General features: G+C 48.4%; 1 protein-coding gene across 7 annotated transcripts in view; it reads left to right on the top strand.

Moving 5' to 3' along the window:
- The first annotated feature begins 308 nt into the window (after positions 1-308).
- SUZ12 (SUZ12 polycomb repressive complex 2 subunit) overlaps positions 309-19682 on the top strand; it is a 54324-nt gene continuing 34950 nt past the window's right edge. For 3 of the 7 annotated variants that reach the window (XR_004403947.2, XR_004403948.2, XM_032967359.2), the window contains exons 1-4: positions 310-1494; positions 2294-2508; positions 6780-6826; positions 7546-7613. Coding sequence is in view for 5 of the 7 variants with exons in the window: in XM_032967359.2 (XP_032823250.1) it covers positions 2367-2508; positions 6780-6826; positions 7546-7613 (257 nt within the window). In the remaining 2 variants the exon portion in view is untranslated. Of the gene's footprint in view, positions 1495-2293; positions 2509-6779; positions 6827-7545; positions 7614-19682 lie in introns of all 7 variants that reach the window. The other 4 variants (XM_076072314.1, XM_076072313.1, XM_076072315.1 and 1 more) reach the window with 4 other exon arrangements.

The following is a 19682-nucleotide window of genomic DNA, read 5'->3' as shown; positions in this document are numbered from 1 at the left end:
ACACACGTCCAGACGCACACACACACACGTCCAGACGCACACACACACACGTCCAGACGCACACACACACACGTCCAAACGCACACCCAGACATATCCAAAAGCGCGCGCCGCTGTTGTGATCCCACGTGGCGGCGCACTGACACACACGCACGCCCCCCCCACGTGCGCGCTGACACACACACATACGCGCGCGCGCTGACACACACACATACGCGCGCGCGCTGACACACACACATACGCACGCGCCCTGTGCGTGTGTGCGTGAGTCAGTGCGCGCGCGCGTGTGTGTGCACGTTCGCGCGCGCGCGCGACCCAGCATGCCGTGCGCGTGTTCCCGCGAATTCGCGTCTGGCTCGGGGCGGCAGAGACGGGGCCCATCGCTCCCTCCTGTTACACACACAGACACACACACAGAGAGACAGACACACACACAGAGACAGACACACACAGAGACAGACACAGGGAGAGACGAGACGCGCAGACAAGACGGGCAGAGATACACAGAGGGAGAGGCAGGGACAAGGTGACCGCGAGTCGCACCGAGGCAGGCTGAGGAACACGAACAGGGAAACGCGAACGGAGGAGACATCGGGGGCAGTGCAGGGAAGAGACAAGAAGACACGAAGACAAGGAGACAGACAGGGGGCAGACGAACAAGGATATACATACAGAGAGACGTAGTAAGAGAGAGAGCCAGGGACAGAGAGACACACGTGAGACAAGGGGATACGGGGAGACACAAGGAGAGAGAGAGACCTGAGACCAGGGAATCACACAGGAGAGCTAGGACAGGGAAGATACGCACGGAGGGAGAAACAAAGACAGAGACAGAGGGAAATAAAGGGTTAAGACAAACGGCGGAGAGATAGGACAGACGGACACACGGACACTGTCAATCGGAGGGACAGATGCACATGTTGGGGTGAAGACACAACGAGAAAGACAGCCGCTGAGAGACGGACAGAGCCCATCAGTAGCAAGTGAGACAAACATTGACAGTGAGAAGGAGAGACGGGAAGAAACGCACAAAGACAAAACTCTGAACAGGAAGTGATAGATGCAGTGACATAGTACAAGAGCGCAGAGACACGCGAAGCAGCAGGAAGTGATAGCGAGCGGAAGACATTGGGAGGGAGACAAAACCGTCGGACACGTAGCAAGAGGGACACGAGGGACACGGGGACAGACAAGAGAGGCAGCCAGCGACAAGGAGCAAGCAAGACGAGAGGGAAAACAGGCCGGGGTAAGCACAAGACACGAGGAAGAGACACGGAGAGACGTGAAGTTACAGGACAGACGAGGAGAGGGACAGACAGAGACTCGGGCAGGAGGACCTCTAAACCTTGACCTATTCCGCTTCTCGTGCGATCGAGCATTGTCGTGAACTGGACCCCGATATCGAACCGCAGGGAGAGAGCGACCGCCCACCCCATCCTCCTGCTCCTCGCCCCGCCAGCAGCAGCAGCAGCCAGAACCCCCCCCCCCAGGCAGGGTCGGTCTCCTCGCAGTCACTCGACAACTCTCGCCGTCACCACCACCACCACCAGCTTCTGCCTCCGCGTCCATCATCACCACCACTACCAACCACCGTAATCATCAACACAACTACACCTCAACAACTTCACGACAAAAACTCCACCACCACCTTAATCATCAGCAACAACTTCACCACCACCTTAATCATCAGCACAACTCCACCACCAGCACTACAACTCGACCACCACCACGTTAATCATCAGCACAACTCCACTATCTTAGTCATCGACACAATTCCCCATTAATCATCACAATTACACGTTAACCAGAAGTACAGCCCTACCGCCTTCTGTCGCCACCACCCATCCCTTCCCCTCTCACCACCGCCGTTTCTTAACACCACCGACTCGACTACCACCTCACCTCCACCAGCTCCGTCGCCGTCCTATCACATCATCATCCCCTCGTCGCCATCACAACCTCCACCACCTTCCATCCTGAAACACTTTCGTCCACCACCACTACCTTCAACAACTCCACCGCCACGATCTGCGCCACCATCACCACCCACTCAATCGAGTCCACCATCATCACCATCCCTTCCACCATCTCCACCGCCTCCACTACTTTCAAAGCTATCGCTACTCCCATCAGTCACCGCCGCCTTCACCCCCTCGATCACCGCCTCCTCCTCCTCCGCCTCCTCCACCCCCCACCTCCCGACCCCCGCGGTTCGCACGGCGCCCCCTCTCGCTCGCCTTCACGGTGCCCCCCCCTCCCGCTCCCTCCGTCTCCCCCCTCGTCTCCGCCGCCAGACCGTGAGGAGGAGGAGGAGCAGGAGGGGAGAGGGAGTCGCGCTCCGCGGGAAGACGAAGCAGCAGCAGCAGCATGGCCCCCAACAAACACGCCAACGGCAAGGCCGCCTCCTCCTCCTCGGCCACCGCCTCCTCAGCGCTCGCCTCCTGCAACAAAAAGGCCAGCATGGAGCAGATACAGGCGGACCACGACCTCTTCATGCAGGCGTTTGAGAGTGAGATTCGGGCTCGGGAGACGGGTAGAGGGAGGGAGGGGAGGAAGAGAAGTCGGTCGGCACCCCCCCCCCCCCCCCGAGTCCCCCGCGGGCCCGCGCGTTGCTTCGCCGGCCGGCGAGGCCAGGCGAGCGCGAGGCTCGGCGTCCGTTGCCGGGCCCCTGTGCCGAGAACTTGAAAAACGCGGGGACGACTCCCGCCTCCTGCTCATGGCTCTCGCGGCTATCTTTCCACTCGCCTCTTGCTTGCACTCTTTCCCTCTCTGTCTTGGCCTTTCCCCACTCGTCTTCTCTCGTCTCTTTTTCTCCCCTAGCGCCTCCGTTCTCTTGTATTTACCGTCGATTTCTTTCCCGTAACCTCCTTTTTCTTCCCTCTCTCCACTCTGCTCTTGACTACTCTCTCTCTCTCACCGGTTCTCTCTTTGATCGCCGAGAAGCTTAATGATTCTCGTGTGCCTGTATGTGTTTAAATTTTACATAAACACGCGCGCATATGTATCACGAAACATACAACAACAACGCGATCCGATTGTGGGAAAAGCTCTAGGCTGGCGGGGAGGAGGTCGGGCGGTGTATAAAGAATGTTATTACATTTAGACCTTGTGAGTTTGTGATTGATGATGGTGAATGTTGTTGAAGACTGGTGGTGGTGATGATGATGGTGGTTGTGCGGTTGAGAGTTGAGCCACTGCGGTGCTGTGTTCGTCTCACCACGGAATGGCCCCGTTCTTTTGTCTATCGCTTGTGTGTTTGCGATGGTGATGATGGTATCGTGATGATGATGGTGGTGGGCGAGGGTTGGGAGGCTTTGCTGCGATGGTAGGTAGTGGTTTAAAGTGAGTGGTCGAGTATCGACGCTGTACGTCTCACCCCGCCACCCACCCTGGTTCTTTTGTCTATCACTTGTGTGCTTGGGATGATTATGATGGTGGCATGAGGATGATGATGTTGAGTGTTGTTAAAGACATGATGGTGGTGGTGGAGTGGCTCTGCTGTTGCTATTCGCGTCTCGCCACGAAGCGGCCCCGGTGTTGGTTCTTTGTCTTGCACTTTGTGCTGTAGCCGTGGCGAGACGGGCCCGCCGCGTCCCGGCTGCCTCTCGCCATTTATTATTTCATTCCACATCCCTCCGTGCTAAAACATTCCGTGCCTTGAGGTTACGATGTCGATGTGGTGGTGGTTGTTGTTGTTGTGGGGGTTGGGTGGGCTTGGGATATTTTTTTGTTTTTGCTCGACACGAGGGCCGTAGAGAAATTGCGGTGCCAGACATGGCTCCGCGTTTGTTTGTGTAACGTATACACATTAACACGTGTATACACACGTACGTACACGCGCACGTACACACAGACGCGTGCACACATACGTTCACACACGGTCTACGCGCGTCATCACGTGTATTCACGTGCGCGCGCACGTTCACATACGTGCGCACACGTACTCAAGTTCACACGTCTACACACATGTCTACACGTGCGAACACGAAAACATGCGAACATGAATGAACACGTGTACACACGTGTATACGCGTGTACGCACGTACGTACACACATGCATACATTCATAAACACATGAATGCACAGAATGTATATACATGCGTACACATTAATCCACATACGCGGTTTCGCGCGCACGCACATGAATGCACACAATGATGCACAACTCATGGGTACACAATGCGCACAATTTGCATTTGCACCGGTACGTACATGCATAGACATTAATGTACGTACATTAATGCACACAACACACCGATGCGCACATACACGTGCACGCATTCATGCATTATGCATAATGTATGTACATAGACATTCATTCACACATTCGTCGACACGTACGCATGTATTTCACATTACCCAAGCCATACACGTTCTAACACAATATACACATTGGCATGATAATCCTTTAAATATCCATTTACATGTTTTTATACACTGTTCCTGCAATACACCCGCATTGTAATTGTGTACACACAGAGTATACACTCAAAGCGTTAACTTGCACGTACACAGTGTGACATGTTCACTGCTATATGTCCATGCAAAAGACGATCAGTAGTCTTCACATATCTCGTGATTGTTCGTGACACAAGACAGATATAGGGTACACGACGTGTGTACACGTGCATTGGTACAGGCCACGCAGTGCACAATGTGTAGGCAGTATATGCAGGACATACACATGCGTGTACTACAAACATTCACACGTGTGTATTCTAAACAAACACAACGTGCACACCCAAAATAACTTAAATACTGTACTGTACATACCATGCACCAGTAAGATCCGCTGCTTATTCTCGTGTACGCATTTAAATCCGCTGCGTTTGCACGCCAACACAATGTTAATGCACAAACACATTACACATGCAATTGGGTTGACATTAGTTGAAACGCATTGTACACAAACACATAGATATATTCAAAAATCACAGGAAACATTTTCTTAATATTTGCAGAATGTTTACACGTACCATGTACAAATGCATTGTAAAATGTATGCATATGCACTATACGTAGCAGACAAAATAGACATTGTATTGTCCAAAACGTTGCAAATAGTAGCGCAAGGTATTTATATTTCCCCAAACGTACACAATTTTCACACGCAAGCAAAGGTTTCGTTTCGTATACACCTGTATAGGTGTGTACGTGTGATTTAATATTGACACATCTACCCATGCGTCTGTAAAGCGTTCATATATATGCAGCCTCCATGGATATATCGTTCAATTCATATATGTGACATGTACATGTAGCCATACACGCCATGTAATAATACGTGTATACACACGTGCATATATGCACAGCAAGTAAATCTAGTTTACAGACAGATGTAAACATATGAATGAGTGGACATGTCCACACAGGTGCACACGTGCTCACACATCGGTGCAGAGATTGCCAAAGTACAAACAAAATGTTCACCTCGCCACTTAACGAAATAACGTACTCCGTTTGCAATTAAGCTTAGTCCTATCAGCCATAAACATACTTCAGTGTACAGACTTAAACCTGCATAGTGCCATTTCAAATAACCTGTTACAAATACAAGGGTACATGTATGTGTATTTATATACACATACATATATATGCGCGTGTATATACATGCATACACACATACAATGTTAAAACGAGCAGGTAATTTTCCTGATACATGGCAAGAAAAAAAACCTGAGTAGACGTTTCGGGCCACTGCCCTTACTCAGGAGCCAGCAGCAATTACGCTGCCCCCCACATACACACGTTCACATAAATATCCACACGCCGCCGCCACCACCACCACGTTCTCTTTGGCAGTAAGCTCGCCCATTTTGTCATCATCGTGTATCGTCATGAAATGCAGTCGCCTGTTTGTGAACTTGCGAGAGAGGCATTGCGGGTGCAGTATTTGATGCAGTCTACGTGCGTTGTGCAGCACTGGATATAGATGGAGCCTGGCTACTAGCTAGCTATAAGCTAGCCCTGCCCCCAAAACGAACACATCGCGAGAAAAGTGAACGGGGGGGGGGGGGGGGGGGGCGGCTTGTGCCAGGTTAACTGCTGATCGCAGCACGAGCGGGATAGGCAGCGTCATTGGTGGTGGTGGGGTGGCTGTATCCACCCTATCTGGCAACACTTGTTCTTGGAATTGGTGGTCTAAGAAATTTGATGAATTCTCCAACAAGCGTAGCACGCCAAGCTCGTAAAGTCATACTTTTGTGTGAGCATCTGCAGTTTTTTTGCTGCGCATACAACACATCCTGTGTGCTTTACACCGGAGTACAGGTAAACACTGTGAGGTGTGGACCCCTGCTATAAACAGGTCCTTTAAAAAGGTGACAGCAGACTTATGTTGTACGTCTGTTTTACACGCAACATATGAACGCGCGTTTAAAGCATGCAAGTCCACTGAGATGGCGATGTCTCTGAAGGATGACCTTACAATTTTTATTTAAAGTAAAAACAAATCTCAGTTCATGGGAGGAGGATATTAAATGTAATTGTGAACCGTATTATCAAACATTGTACACAATTGCATGGTGTGTGTGTGTGTTTTAAGCTGTCTGCATTTAATGTTTTCCCGTGAACATGTCAATGTTTTATAAAAAATATTTCACTTCACACAACGTGTTGTCGCGCTATTGGTTACTCACACACCGTGTAGGTACATGTTCTTTGTGTGTTCTGTTGTGTAAACACAACCATAGAGTGTACATGCACACGCATCAAGAATGTTTATGCATGTGTAATTGTACAATAATGTCTTATCTTTTGGCCTGATTGCTTTTTTTGCAGAGCCAACTCAAATTTACCGCTTTCTCCGGACAAGAAACCTAATAGCGGTAAGTGCACTCGGACGCACATTCACCTGGCGACATAACCCCAATAATTATCTATGTTTGTTTGTAACGCAGACTTTTTTCTACTGATGATCCATTGCCAAGAGTGAGACGTGCAATTGAAACGCGTGGTGTATTTTTAGGAGAGGTATCTTTGGTTTGTCATGCTGTGAGCACTAGACTGAGTCGTGCGGCACAATCCTGGAAAAACTGAAGACAATCCTTGGCAACTTCTCATTGTTTAATGATCGTGTCCCAGAGTTTTGCCCACTGCTTGTGAAGCGTACCTTTATATTGTTAATTGTTTCGTTACGTTGTGGCATTGGGGCTGAATGCTCTTTGCGCCCTATACGTTATTGAATGTTGCTGGACGTTTGCTCGCAGACGGTGCCTTCATGGGGGATGTTGTTATCTGGAAGAGCGCACGTATATTTTTTCCTGCCCACAAGGCACGGATGAAGTGCTCTGGTTATGTTGACGATTCCCTATCCGTGTTTCCGAATAAGGCAGAAAGCATTTCCCAGTTTTCTCCCACACTCAGGCGTGGACCAACCTGCTAATGCCATAACCACCCTTTTGGTAAACTTTGGCCATTCCTGGTCTATTCAAGGTCTAACCGTGATGTTGTCTCACTTAGTTTGCTCAAGAAGATGTGTCCCATGTGAAGGCATGCACTTTCACCATTCTAATAGGAAAATCTCTGCGTGTCTCTCTGTTTCCAGCCGATTTTTTTACACAGAACTCTGACCTACATGCCTCATAAAAACTCCAAGTCAACCAGCGAAAAAAGGTACGTCACGTCAAGTGACTGTTATTTTGCGTTTGTTTTGTTTGCTCGGAGTAGCCGGCTGGCCGCAGCTGCTGGAGTGGATGCGGTGCTTCGTTTACATTTTGTGTAGGTGGCCGTGCGCTCATGCACGTTACATGCCAGATGGTGATAAATATTCAAAATACATTATCCAAAAAAAGGTTACGTGTGCCCTGATAAAATAATGTACGGGAGTGATTTTATATCGCGGTAAAGAATGCTTGTTTGCTGTTGTTGTGACAATTCAGATGGCAAACAAGTTGTCTTGTGTCCTTGGTGCCACAAACACATTCTAGTACAAGATCATTTTTTAAACAATGTGCGTAAACATTCTGGTCACGTATTATTATTGGGCTAAGAACGGAAAGATAAGTAGGATATTGGACAAAAGATAACACGTGCAGATGTTGTTTTGTGGTTGAGAGTGTCGCCGATGTTCAGGTGATGTTCAGGCGGTGAAGGGCTGTTTTGTTTATGCCTAAATTCTATAATGCCAGTGCTGCTCTGAAGTTCGGCCTTAATAATACATGGATTTACATGCACATGTAAGAATCGGTAATGTTCTATTTGTATATGTTGCATGTAATGCGGTTTACATGACCCTTGCTGCAGCCGCTAGATTCGCCATGTTTACTCTCGAATCCAATCGCGAGCCCGAATCGTGACGATTGATCAAATCTCCAGGGGGGTGAATGCATCCGGGCTTTAGTGTTGCTGCACTAAATTTATGTGCATTTAAAATCTTAATTTGCATACACACCGCTGCATGCTGCTCTCTTTGTAAACAAAGTGCTTAAAATACGTGTGTATTATAACCGCGAACAAGCACGAATATGATGCGAAATTGCAAACAAATTTGAGTGGAGTGAAGGTATCAATTGGTGTAAGTGCTGGGGTTAGTTAAAAATATAATTTTCATGATGTTAAACAGTTCTGCTGACTGAATTCCCCCCATCAAAGAATATCTTCGTAGCCTCCTGTGTTCTTTGGCGAGCAGCGAGGTAAACATGCACATAGTTTCGTTTTGCAGATAGAGCCGCGGAAAGCCTCTCGTTTTATTGAATGCATTTTTTATAATTATTTCTAACAACGAAGTCCGTTTTCCCACCTGCAAAACTGCATGTATTTTCGTCTGTGCCCTTGAGATGGGATACGTGTCTTGGCTTTCGTGGATTCGACTCATTCTCCACAGAGCTGTCGGAACCTAACGGGACCTTGGAAGGCGAACCTTTGGTCCGACCAAAAGGTTTTCCAGGGTCACATAGCAGACCTGATCTCTGCTGTTTAACATTTGAAAACGGTCATTTATCTTCCCTTTCTTTCTCAAGTTTTTTTTATTGCGCTAGTGTTTAGAACACTTTGCTTTAATGGGTGGCAGTTGTTCCCAGTAAGAGACAGTTCGGTGAGTGTTAGTTTCCTGTTGTTAAAGTTGCCCTTGTAGACACTCGGAGAAGTTTCTTAGTGCTCAAAACCTACAGCTGGCTGCCTCTAACACGTTGAGGTAACGTCACTGTCTGCGATGGTCAATCACCTCTGGCTGTTATTATCCTTATTTTCTGAAACTTGCTGCAGTGACGACCTGCATTTACACAGACATGTCGGTGGTTGTTGCACATTGCCAAGATGTTAACTACCTTACTTGCTATGAAGGAGTTCGTGGGTTCGATCTCGACCCTGACACTTGTATATTTGGGCATGTCTCTCTCCACGTGGTCGTGTGGAGTTTTTTCTGGGTCCGCTGGTTTCTGGGTCCGCTGGTTTCAACCACACTCACTGCAGCCAGACCATCAAAGGCGTGGCGTGTCCTCATAAAGCGGTGCCTTATACATTTCTGTATACATTGTGTATGACTTATTGAGGATGAGTCATAGTTATAGGATTTGTAACTGACTTTGTTGCCCTTTGTACGTGTGGACACATTTTCGACAACTTAGTGGAAATTTCCACGTTGCTTTTCGGCCTTGTGGGTGAGCAGTAAAATGATCCAGTTAAGGTTTTCTCCCAACTGACCTCATCGGTCATCGCCGAGGCTATTGTTCCGTTCAAACTGTGCCGAGTGTGCCGAACGTCGCCAACTTTGGGAAATCCCCGAGTGTGGGCAGCGAACTCTGTGCGTAGTCTATTGGGGGAAAAGAAAAAGGTTTTCGCATCAATTTGAGATTTTTTTTTTGAAACCGCGGAACCATTACGTAATCCAGTTGGGTTCGCGCTCTATCCTGTGAATACAGTGCGGGGTGGTTGGAGTGTGTACTGCTTCTTTCTTCTTTCGTATGGCTGCTGATGTATATGCAGAGCAACAACTACAATTTCACATTCAGGTGGTGAAGCCAAACAACCATGTCGGGAGCAGCGAAGTGTACCGCCGCGATATCTCCTGCGTATTTGTGGATCGGGCGTTGCGTCGTTACATTGCGGTATGGTCTATTCTGGATGACCACAGTCGCACACTGAAAAGAGTTTTTATTTTTCCTGTGCATCAGGTATCCGAATCTGCCATGGTTTGTGTTTGTACTACTGACCCACAGCACGTGTGCCATTTCCTCTAGGGTAGCCAGTTGTGTACGCTCTTGACAAAACCAAAATACATTTTAAATAATCTGTCGGTAGGATTCCTTCTGTCAGCATTGTGGGAAAAAAAAAAAACAACTGCAGGGGAGCCCTGTGGTTACGGGAGGAGGAGAAATAATGATAGTGTGTAGTGTTTAGTTTCGCAGTGTTTACGAGCTTAAGACATTATTCAAGCGGTATAATTCACACGTATTTGTGGTTGTACAGTTTGTGTGTGTGAGATTCTGGGTACCAATTTTTTTTTATCAAATACAATTTAGATATTCTAAAGCATCGAAATGCTATTACAGTACATCTCAAGATCCTTTACAAATAACGCGGTGTACCTGTGTGGAGAAGACTGTCATTTAATTCTGTGCGGTTATTGTAGAGGGGAGGGATTGAGGTGTTAAAGCCGAGGGGGCTGAAAGGGAAGGAATATTGGGAAAGCAGTATTGTGATGTTCTCCGCTACCGTCTTGCCAACCAGGGATAGAGTACCAGCTTTGATGCACATGGGTAGCAAGTAGGTTCTGAACCAGTCCAGGGCCTTCCTCAAGGTTGACCGTGCCACATTTGAGTAGCTTATGTGGCATGCCAACAATAGCACAGGGGAAACAAAGTGTGTCAGTAATGGGTTCGGCCGCACCACCCCGACTTGGCCTGTTACGGTCTTAACAGGTGGTTACCAACAGCACTCGCCTCCACGTTCTCTTCGGGGAAGCAGGGCTACCCGAGTCTCTTTTACAGGCATACATAATGCAGTGGCCCGGGGTCCCGCCAATGGTGATGGCCTCACGACCCGACGATGCGGAGTAGTCCAGCTGTGCGTGCTTTACCAAGGGGATATTTTCTCCCGAGTCCACGCCTGAGTCCTGAGCAGCGCTTCTACAGCACTTCCGGCCGCGCGGGCACAACCTGGCGCAGTCGCCCCTCAAAGCCGGCGCGGCGTTTTGTGCCGGTCGTGTGAGGTCTCGCTTGCGCGCAAGACTACATACAGTACCGCGGCTTACACCCACCGCCATGTACACAGCTGCCTCGTGGTGCATAATGCACAGAGCTACCCGTAGCAGCGACTTTCGTGTCTGATGAAGCGTGTGTGTCCGTACGTGTGTCCGTGTGTGTGTGTGTGTGCGGTCGGCAAGTGTGGGGAAATCCACCAGTTTGTCCGTCTTTGTGTATGTGAAATGGGTTATAAATACAGTGCTGTTTGATGGAGAAATGGCTTCAAAATTGACCCCTTCCTTTGACCGCTTGCTTCAAATGAATTGCGCTTTGAGCGTCACCACTTTACAGACACCTTTAGACACAAACGACCTCCCTCTCCTCACTGTATTTGGGCTCCTCTTTGTCGCTCCACGTCTTTGAGAAGGAGAGGCCTCTCGGTTCTGGGTAGAGGGCCCTGTGCCTGTCGCTGCTGCCTGTCGAGAGGAAGGAAGCTTAATGGGCGTGTTCAGACGCGTCCTATTTTCTTTACGTAATTGAATGTGGCTCACGGCTGAGGTTATGCAGACACCCAGGCAATTGAGAAGTGGGGGGCCACTTACGTCCATATTGCCACAGCGTATCCATTAGGCATTGTACAATTCACTCCGCCAGCGGTTCGATTACTTTTCACGACTCGGGGTTGCGATTGTATTCAAGAATCGGTTTTTTGTCATGTTTTTTTCTCTCCCGAATTGTGTTGTTCTTGGTTTTACAGTTTTGTTCGCTTGTGCGCAAGTAAGAGCTCGTCGTTTGCATGTGATTACCGTCGCGTAAATCACCAGCAATCAATTCTCGCGTACGACTGGATGTATTATGCATCGTGAGCATAACGTAATGCTCAACGTTCGTGCCAGTTAAGTGCACGGCGCTCTCAGTTGCTGCACGCCACAGGCGCCCTTTCTGACGTTCGGCTTGTGGGCACCGCGGACAGGAGGTATCGTTCTACCGATCATCCTGAACACACGCAACAGCAGCCCCCCTTTCCGCCGTCACCACCAAACCTGTTCTCAAGTCCCGACCGCCAACGGTGCCAGTTTCAGCTGTCACTAGGCGGCCGAAAAGCCTCTCCTTCGCAGCTCGTTAAGGCGCACACCTGCCCCACCCTCAAAAGACAATACGGCGCAGTAAACATGATGAGCTGCGCAAGTATTATTACAATGCTGAAAAATGTGTTTGCTGTAATCATCGTTGTCGTCACGCGTGCGTGCGATGGCCACGCGAGGGGTTTGTTTTGAATAATATCAGCTCCACGTAAAAGCCTCGCTGTCGTTTTACACAGCATATTATAATCGAGGGCTTTTAATTAAAATTGAGGTTATGACCAATTAGCCCTTTTGGTATCTGTTGCTCGCATGCTGCACTTTGTAAAGTAGTAAACCCTCGTGATTAGGCTGTAAATGGTTATGGCGTTGCAATATTGTGCCTTTCAATGGGCGCTTTTGTCATTGCTTCAGGTTTCTTGAATTGTTCAGCTTTCCCGCTTGCGTCCTGTATTTGTGCTGGAGAAGAAATGCAGTTTAACACGTAGTAAGCTTTCGCGACCAATATCCATAATAGAGTTTTTTTGTTAGATCGCGTAAATATAAATGTGTTGTTAAACCCACCACCATCCGACACGGAAGCAATGCATTCACTATACACCTGTTACTGAGTATTCTCAGAGTTATATTAATAGTATTTGGCTTTGACAGGCAAATGTACACTGGTTAAGAGTCGTCTTAATGTTATAACGCCTCGAATTACCAAATAAGAGCCACAAAAATGTAATGCTCACGTGGCTAAAAATAAATTGTGCTGAACTAAGATGGCTTCCCGTTGCCAAAACCACTGCTCGGCAATAAGTGGCACATAAATGATTAAATCACCTTGAGCACAGGCAGTCTTGTCAATACCAGGTACTTGAAGGGTTAATTAGGATTAATCTGCCCCGGATTGACCACGTGTCTGAATGTGCCCCCCCCCCCCCCAACTGGCTGCGAGCACCGCTGTCGGTGAACTCTCAAAACCATCGGTGGCGGTGCTTTTACACCGCGAGCTTGTGTGCGTGGCTTGCGCATTCGACTCTCTCGCTTAATCCTCGCCCCCGTTTAGCAAAGCGGCGTGTGCAGTGTTTGGCCCTGCTTTTGTGGGGGGTGCGCGTTCATTCATCAGAAATGCTTGGAGCAGGTTGGCACCCAAAATTTGTTTGATCCAAATCCAAAGCGCTCGTTTATTTGTTCAATGGAGGGGCACTGTTGTGTGTTACTTATGAATGAGATAAATGCGATGGTGACCGTTGCTCATTGCGGTTTATGGCGGGCTCCGGTGGCAATTAGAAACAATGCGTAGCATCCTTCACTCTCAACCGTTTCGGCAAAATGTCAGCAGACATTCTCGGATTCACATTGCATAGATTATGCTTATTCGTGGCGTAAAAACTCCAGGCTCATGTTTGCTTGATGGTTAACGGTGTATATAGGCAGTGCTGAAAGTTAGGTGCAGTAAAATAAAACATCCCATTGTCAAAATGTCTGAAAATGGGCTTTCCGTCATGGCCGATTGAGTCACACGTAGGCGGTTTCAGGTATGACAGCAGTGGCTTAGCCGAAAATATTTTGAAAACCTGACTGGGTGAGAACTGCAAATGCTTCCGGATATGATGTGGGAGTCGGCTGCTTATTGAGTTTACCCACTGGGGAATATTGCCTTTCCATTGTTTGGCTCAGTTAAAAATGACATCGGGTATCGCCACTTGCCTGGGGGGTAGGACAGCCCATTGCGGAGAGCTACTTGTTATCACTTGGGATATACAAACAACTGGAAGTGACAACAATAGTATTTTTTGTGTGTTTTTAAAAATATAGGCACTTAAAACAAACTTTTTTATCCCCAAAGAGCGTTGCACAAACATCATCATAAAGTGCTCTCAACAATTGCAACGAGTGCACATCAAACATGACATCGGCTGGTTGGATTTTATTTTTCGCCCAAATTTCCTGATATTGACCCAAACGCACCAGACAATGTCAGGCTGCATCTCTTCATTTGCCTTTGTCTCCGTTCGAGAAAGTACGGAGGTGGCGAGATGTTAACTACCTCGCCTGGTATGCAGGAGTTCATGGGTTCGATCCCAACCCTGATGCCTGCTGTATATTTGAATTTTGCGTTTTTCCCTCCGGGCGCGTGGATTTTTCTCCGTTCTCCAGTTTTTGACTCCACATTTAGAATCATGCAGTTATGGTATTTGGCTGCTATAAATTTACACACGATAAGCCACTTAATTGAGCTCTCGTTTTGTGGCCAGGTTTCTTCTGAAAAAGAGCTACATAGCTCAGTGGGCCTTCCCTGGTAAATAATTAGTTTTTGTCGCGTTTAGTTGTGTACGGCGTGGGGCTCTTGTTTGGTGACGGATGTAGGCCCCTGTTTCGTGTGGCAGGGCCCTCCCCCACACCCCCCCCCCCCCCCATTGCCCGTCCGGCACGATTCCAGGCTTTGACATTCACAAGTAATGGGAGGCGGCTTGAACGCGGCTTACGGTGGAGGCAGCGGAGGCGGGCGGCGTACTCACCTGAGTGCTGGGTTACTCCGCGCTGGCCCGATAGCAACTGCTGCTTAATTCCTTCTCCAGCGACAGCGGGAGGGTGATTTTGGGAGACGAGGGGCTGGCGCGTGCGCCCCTGCCACCGCAGACGCGCGTGCCCGATACGTGCTGCTTGATCAGTGGCCGTGGAATAAAGTCGATCTTTCGTTGGTAATTAGCGTTCTTCGGTAAAGGCCGCTTGCGTGCAGAGTGCCTCCAGGGTGTCAGGTGTAGTTAGCCCTTGAAGCTGGGATGAAGTGGGATTTTTATTTTTTGCAAGACTATATCTTAAAGAGGCGTGTGAAACTATTCTGTACATTACACATACCAATGCGATCATAATAATGTGCATTTGTATTGGATCAGCACTAAAATGACATGCGCTACTCTACTGATAATTTTATCAATCCAAATGTTCTGTCGTAAGTGGTGGCGGCTGCAGTGGACGTAGGACATGATGCAGTGGCCTGCACACGGCCATTTCCAACGACCTGAATGGAGTTTCTGACAACATAACATTCGCGGCGTTTGGTATCCGAACCTCGCCTGGGTTATTCCTCCGGGGTGACTCGGCCTGAGATGAGTTTCCGGTAAACTCTTTTGTCAGCAGCACAACTGGGCAAACGGAAGGTGGCCAGCCACGTGCTGTTTTGGCCCCACCGTTACCCTGTCCCGTGTTGCTGTAGTGCTGCGGTGGCCCTAATAGACGCTCGCTCACAACACTTTGCTCCAGCGGTCAGTGTGGCTGCACGGGGGATATTAGCGTATGTGTGTGTAATATACGAACACGCCGTTGAGCACCATTTGTTTTGACTGTAATGAAAACGAGTCGCGGTTGCCCGGCACTCGGGTTTGCGCTTTTTTGCACATCAAAGCCTCGCCTTTTAGCGTGCTCTTGCTAATGCTACGGCGCGGCTAACGACGCCCGGCGCTTCGTAACCGCCGCTCGAGGATCGACCCCGCGCGCACGTGCCGGCCACGGCCTTCGGAGCCGTGCTCATGCTTGCATCCACCGTGCTCGGAGCGCAAAAAAACGAACTCGCGGTGGAATTCCCTTCTCCCCAAAGCCGCCTAGTTTCCGCTGGGAAGCCGGTAATGGCCGACGCCACAAAAATGCGCGCGTGAGCGCGCGCGAGGCTGTGAGCCTGCAGGGACGGGGCGCCACTCGGCCCCTGTAGACGCAAAGCGCCATCACGCAAACACAGCCCCTTCTCATCGGCGAAGTGATGAAGGGGGTACCTCTCTTTAGACCCGGTGTGCAGCAGTAGTTGTAGATATGCTGAACGTGTTTACATGTATACAGTACGTTCAGAGTGTGTGTGCACGTGTTTATGTGGGGAGCGGAAGGGCAGCGGTTTGCACACTGGGCAATGAACCTGGCGACCCGAGTTCAATTCCCGCTCACAACCAACACCAGTGACGATTATCTGAATCCGTTCTGGGCCTCCCCTAGTTCGACTCTGCCTCCAATAAGTACCTGGTGCGGTGTGGAAACATCGCCACAAGGGAGACAAAGGTGGCCGGGCTTGGTGCTGGCCACCCACCTCCTCGTGTGCTGTGCCGGCCTTCATAGATGCTCGCTAACAGCACTTGACCCAACAGTTAGTTCAGGCTATACGGGGGGTCTTTGTATGAGGGAGATTGTGAAGCGATTTGTCTACATGTGAATAGATAGGTAGAGAGATGGACAGATTTAATTTGTAATCAGGAGAGCACCAATTCAGTAAGCGAGTTAATTTATAAACGTGCAACTCTTATAACCTCTGTTATCACGAGTCCCTTTTAAAGGAGACCTGGAATTAACTACTGGCACACGAAGCATTTTATATGGGACCCAAAATTCAATGAAATGTAGCAGTGGTAATTTAATATGTAATGCATTTTGGTGTCTGGGGTCACTGTTATAAAAAATGCATGAAAAAGTGTGAGTGTGCATATTTTAATATCCCCTTCTCAAAACTGATCGTCCCTAGCATCTGTGTGTATGTCTGCGTGTATGTGTACGTGTGTGTGTGTACTCGTCTGCATGTGTGTGTCTATATTTCTGCTTGTGTATTGTGTGTGTATCTACGTGTACGTGTAGGTGTTTGCGTGTGTGGGGAGCGGTAACAGTGGTTAGCACTCTGCACTATGAACCCAGTGACCCGAGTTCAATTCCTGCTCACGACCAGCGGCGGTGACGATTATCTGAACCGGTCCTGGGCCTCCCCTAGGTCGACTCAGCCTCAATGAGTGCCTGATGCGATGTGTAAACATTGCCACCAGAGAGACAAACGTGGTCGAGCGTGGTACTGGCCACCCACCTCCTCGTGTGCTGTGCCGGCCTTCATAGATGCTCGCTAACAGCCCTTGCCCAAATCGTCTGTTAAGGCTATACAGGGAATCTTTGTTTATTTGTTGTGTCTGCGTGTGTGTACGTCTCCGTGTCTGTATACGTATTTATACGTGTGTGCACGTGTTTGCATGTGTGTACGCTTCTGCGTGTCTGTGTGTGTAAATGTGGCTTGCAGACCATGACGACCCTGTTTTTTCTGGCGCACACTCACAGCGAGAAGTGGAGCGAGCGTTTTTTGTTTGCCGGTTGAGCCTGTGTCTGAGGCTGTTTGCATTGCCTCTGGAACGATAATGAATCCTTTGGAGTGGACGAACTCGGCTCTTGAAGGAGCTGTATTTATATCGAGACGGGAGGCGTGGAGAAAGAAGGGTGCATTTTGCTCATCGATTAAACGCTCTTTGAGAGATTAATAATGTAAAAGGGATGGAGGTGATTCTGTGTTTGTATTCTTTGGCTGGAAACGGATGGAGGTGGATAGTCACTCAGTGTTTTGGCGGCGTGTACGCGATGGAAGTTTAAAAGCATAGCAGCAGGAGGCAGTGTAAGCAGCATTGCAAAGCAAGACTGTGCTCACACACTAATGATAAAATGGGCAGTTCTCCATTGGTTTCCCTGAGCTGGAAGTGGAAATTGCACATTCCCATGGCAGGGTTCAGTCCAGCCATACAACAACCAGTGTTGACTTTCAGTCACGTGGTATTTATTTAATTTAACCGTGGAATCTACTTGTTACATCTAAACCTACGTTCTTATGTAACCTATATTCATTGGGTTTGACTCGGTGGAAAGCTGGAAAATGCAGGCAGACCTCGCTTAGCACGTGACCCTTAGAAAGCCGTCTTGTTCTAGCATTCTTTGTCCTGCAGAATATGTTTACAAAAAAAATTAAGACAATCAAAATGATCTACAAAGCGCTTAGTAGTGAGACCACCACGCAACAGCGCTGGTCGAGGAAACGTCCCCCCCGCCCCCATCGTTCGCCAGCCAATGAGAGCGGCGACTTGTGCCCCTCAGACAATCACCCTCCCCCCGTGATACGATTATTACGATTCGTGGTGACGATTCCATGAAAAAAATCTATTTGTTTAGCCAAGGAGGAGAACTCGCAGGACCAAGATGGAGTCAGTCTCCCCCAAAAAGAAACCTCGCCAGAGAAATGTGGACTTGAGGGCTTTGCTAAGATCACGGAGGTCCCGGAGCTCTTCTCTGAGTGACCCAAATTGGGAGGGCAACAGCTCCCACAACCTCATCTTCCACCGCTGACACATAGGAAGAGTAGAGTAGAACGCATTCGAAGAGTACAGTTAGAATACATAATATTTATGTATGAAATAATGTTTACCATCGTTGTTGTGACTAGCGATATTCCTGACGACCTTTTGCCCGTCCAAGGACGGGGTGTATTGCAGTAAATTTTTAAACTTGCAAGCGAAAAGCAGACCGCGACGTGATATTCACTGCATCCATTCGTGTGCAATTTGTAATCCCTTGTTCATCATGACGTCCTTTTTACCTCGATGTCTCAATAGTGTTACGGAGATCGCGTGATGTGAGGATTCTGCCGTTGTAGTGAGGGTTATAAATTGACGCTAAGGAGGGGGGAGGAGGCGCCTCGCCCCCCCCCCCCCATGTCGAGTGACGTCACCCGCTAATTATTCATGCAGCGGGGGTGTCCATTTGGAGGACGTCACCTGTTCATGATTATTAGGGGGGCTGTTCGATGTGGAGTGACGTCACCCGCTCAGGATTATTAATGAGGGGCGGGTCCATATGGAGGATGTAACCTGTTCATGATTATGAAAGAGGGGGGGCTGGTCGACGTGGAGTGACGTCACGCACATTACACACTGACATTCTTGGGTAAATATAGTTGTAAATACCCCAATGAAGTCCTCATTGCTTATGCGAAAGAAATAGGGTAGATCATCGGTTATCCAGCGGCTTCGGGGAGAAGGGGGCGCCGGATAAAAAAAAAATCAACGAATAATCACATTTAAAATAGCTTATTTTTGCATAACATATTTGTAGGTGTTGTGTATATTTTTTAGTATTTAAAGTTAGTTTGCTATATGAAATTGGCATAAATAAACTTACAAATACACAAATAAATATCCCAATGTAAAAAGTTACCGGATTTACTGTATACCGTACTTACCACTCTAATCTCGAAGACTCTGTATCATTGGCTGATATACGTAGGACTACAACTACGCTCTTGCTTCAACAACTTGTGTTTGACGTTTGCCGGACTGATGCGAATGCCGAATTACACGCACTTCAGGCTGGATGGCCTTGAATCGTTTTTATTACTGTCGTTATTACTCATGAAAATGTATATACGTGTTTAAATTGAAAAATTATAATGTACTGTATATAATATTTGACATTGAAATCAAGCATAGCTGCTTTTTTTGTCACGCAAACGGTGCTGATCACCGGACTGGTTACAGCCTTTGGAGCAGCTTTGCCGGTTTCACCGGATCGGCCCGGGACCGCCGGATAATGTTGGAAGCGGTCAGATAATCGATGATAAACTGTAATGCTGTCGGGAATGCATCCCCATACATACAATGGTATAATTCACCCTTTTAGCACTGATTCGATGAACGCATCTTGAGTACTAA

Source organism: Petromyzon marinus, chromosome 37 (assembly GCF_048934315.1).
Source record: "Petromyzon marinus isolate PM22_M1 ecotype Great Lakes invasive population chromosome 37, UKy_Petmar_22M1.pri1.0, whole genome shotgun sequence".
Lineage (NCBI taxonomy): Eukaryota > Metazoa > Chordata > Hyperoartia > Petromyzontiformes > Petromyzontidae > Petromyzon > Petromyzon marinus.
The sequence above is the reverse complement of the archived record's forward strand: the minus strand, read 5'-3'. Positions and strand labels throughout refer to the sequence as shown.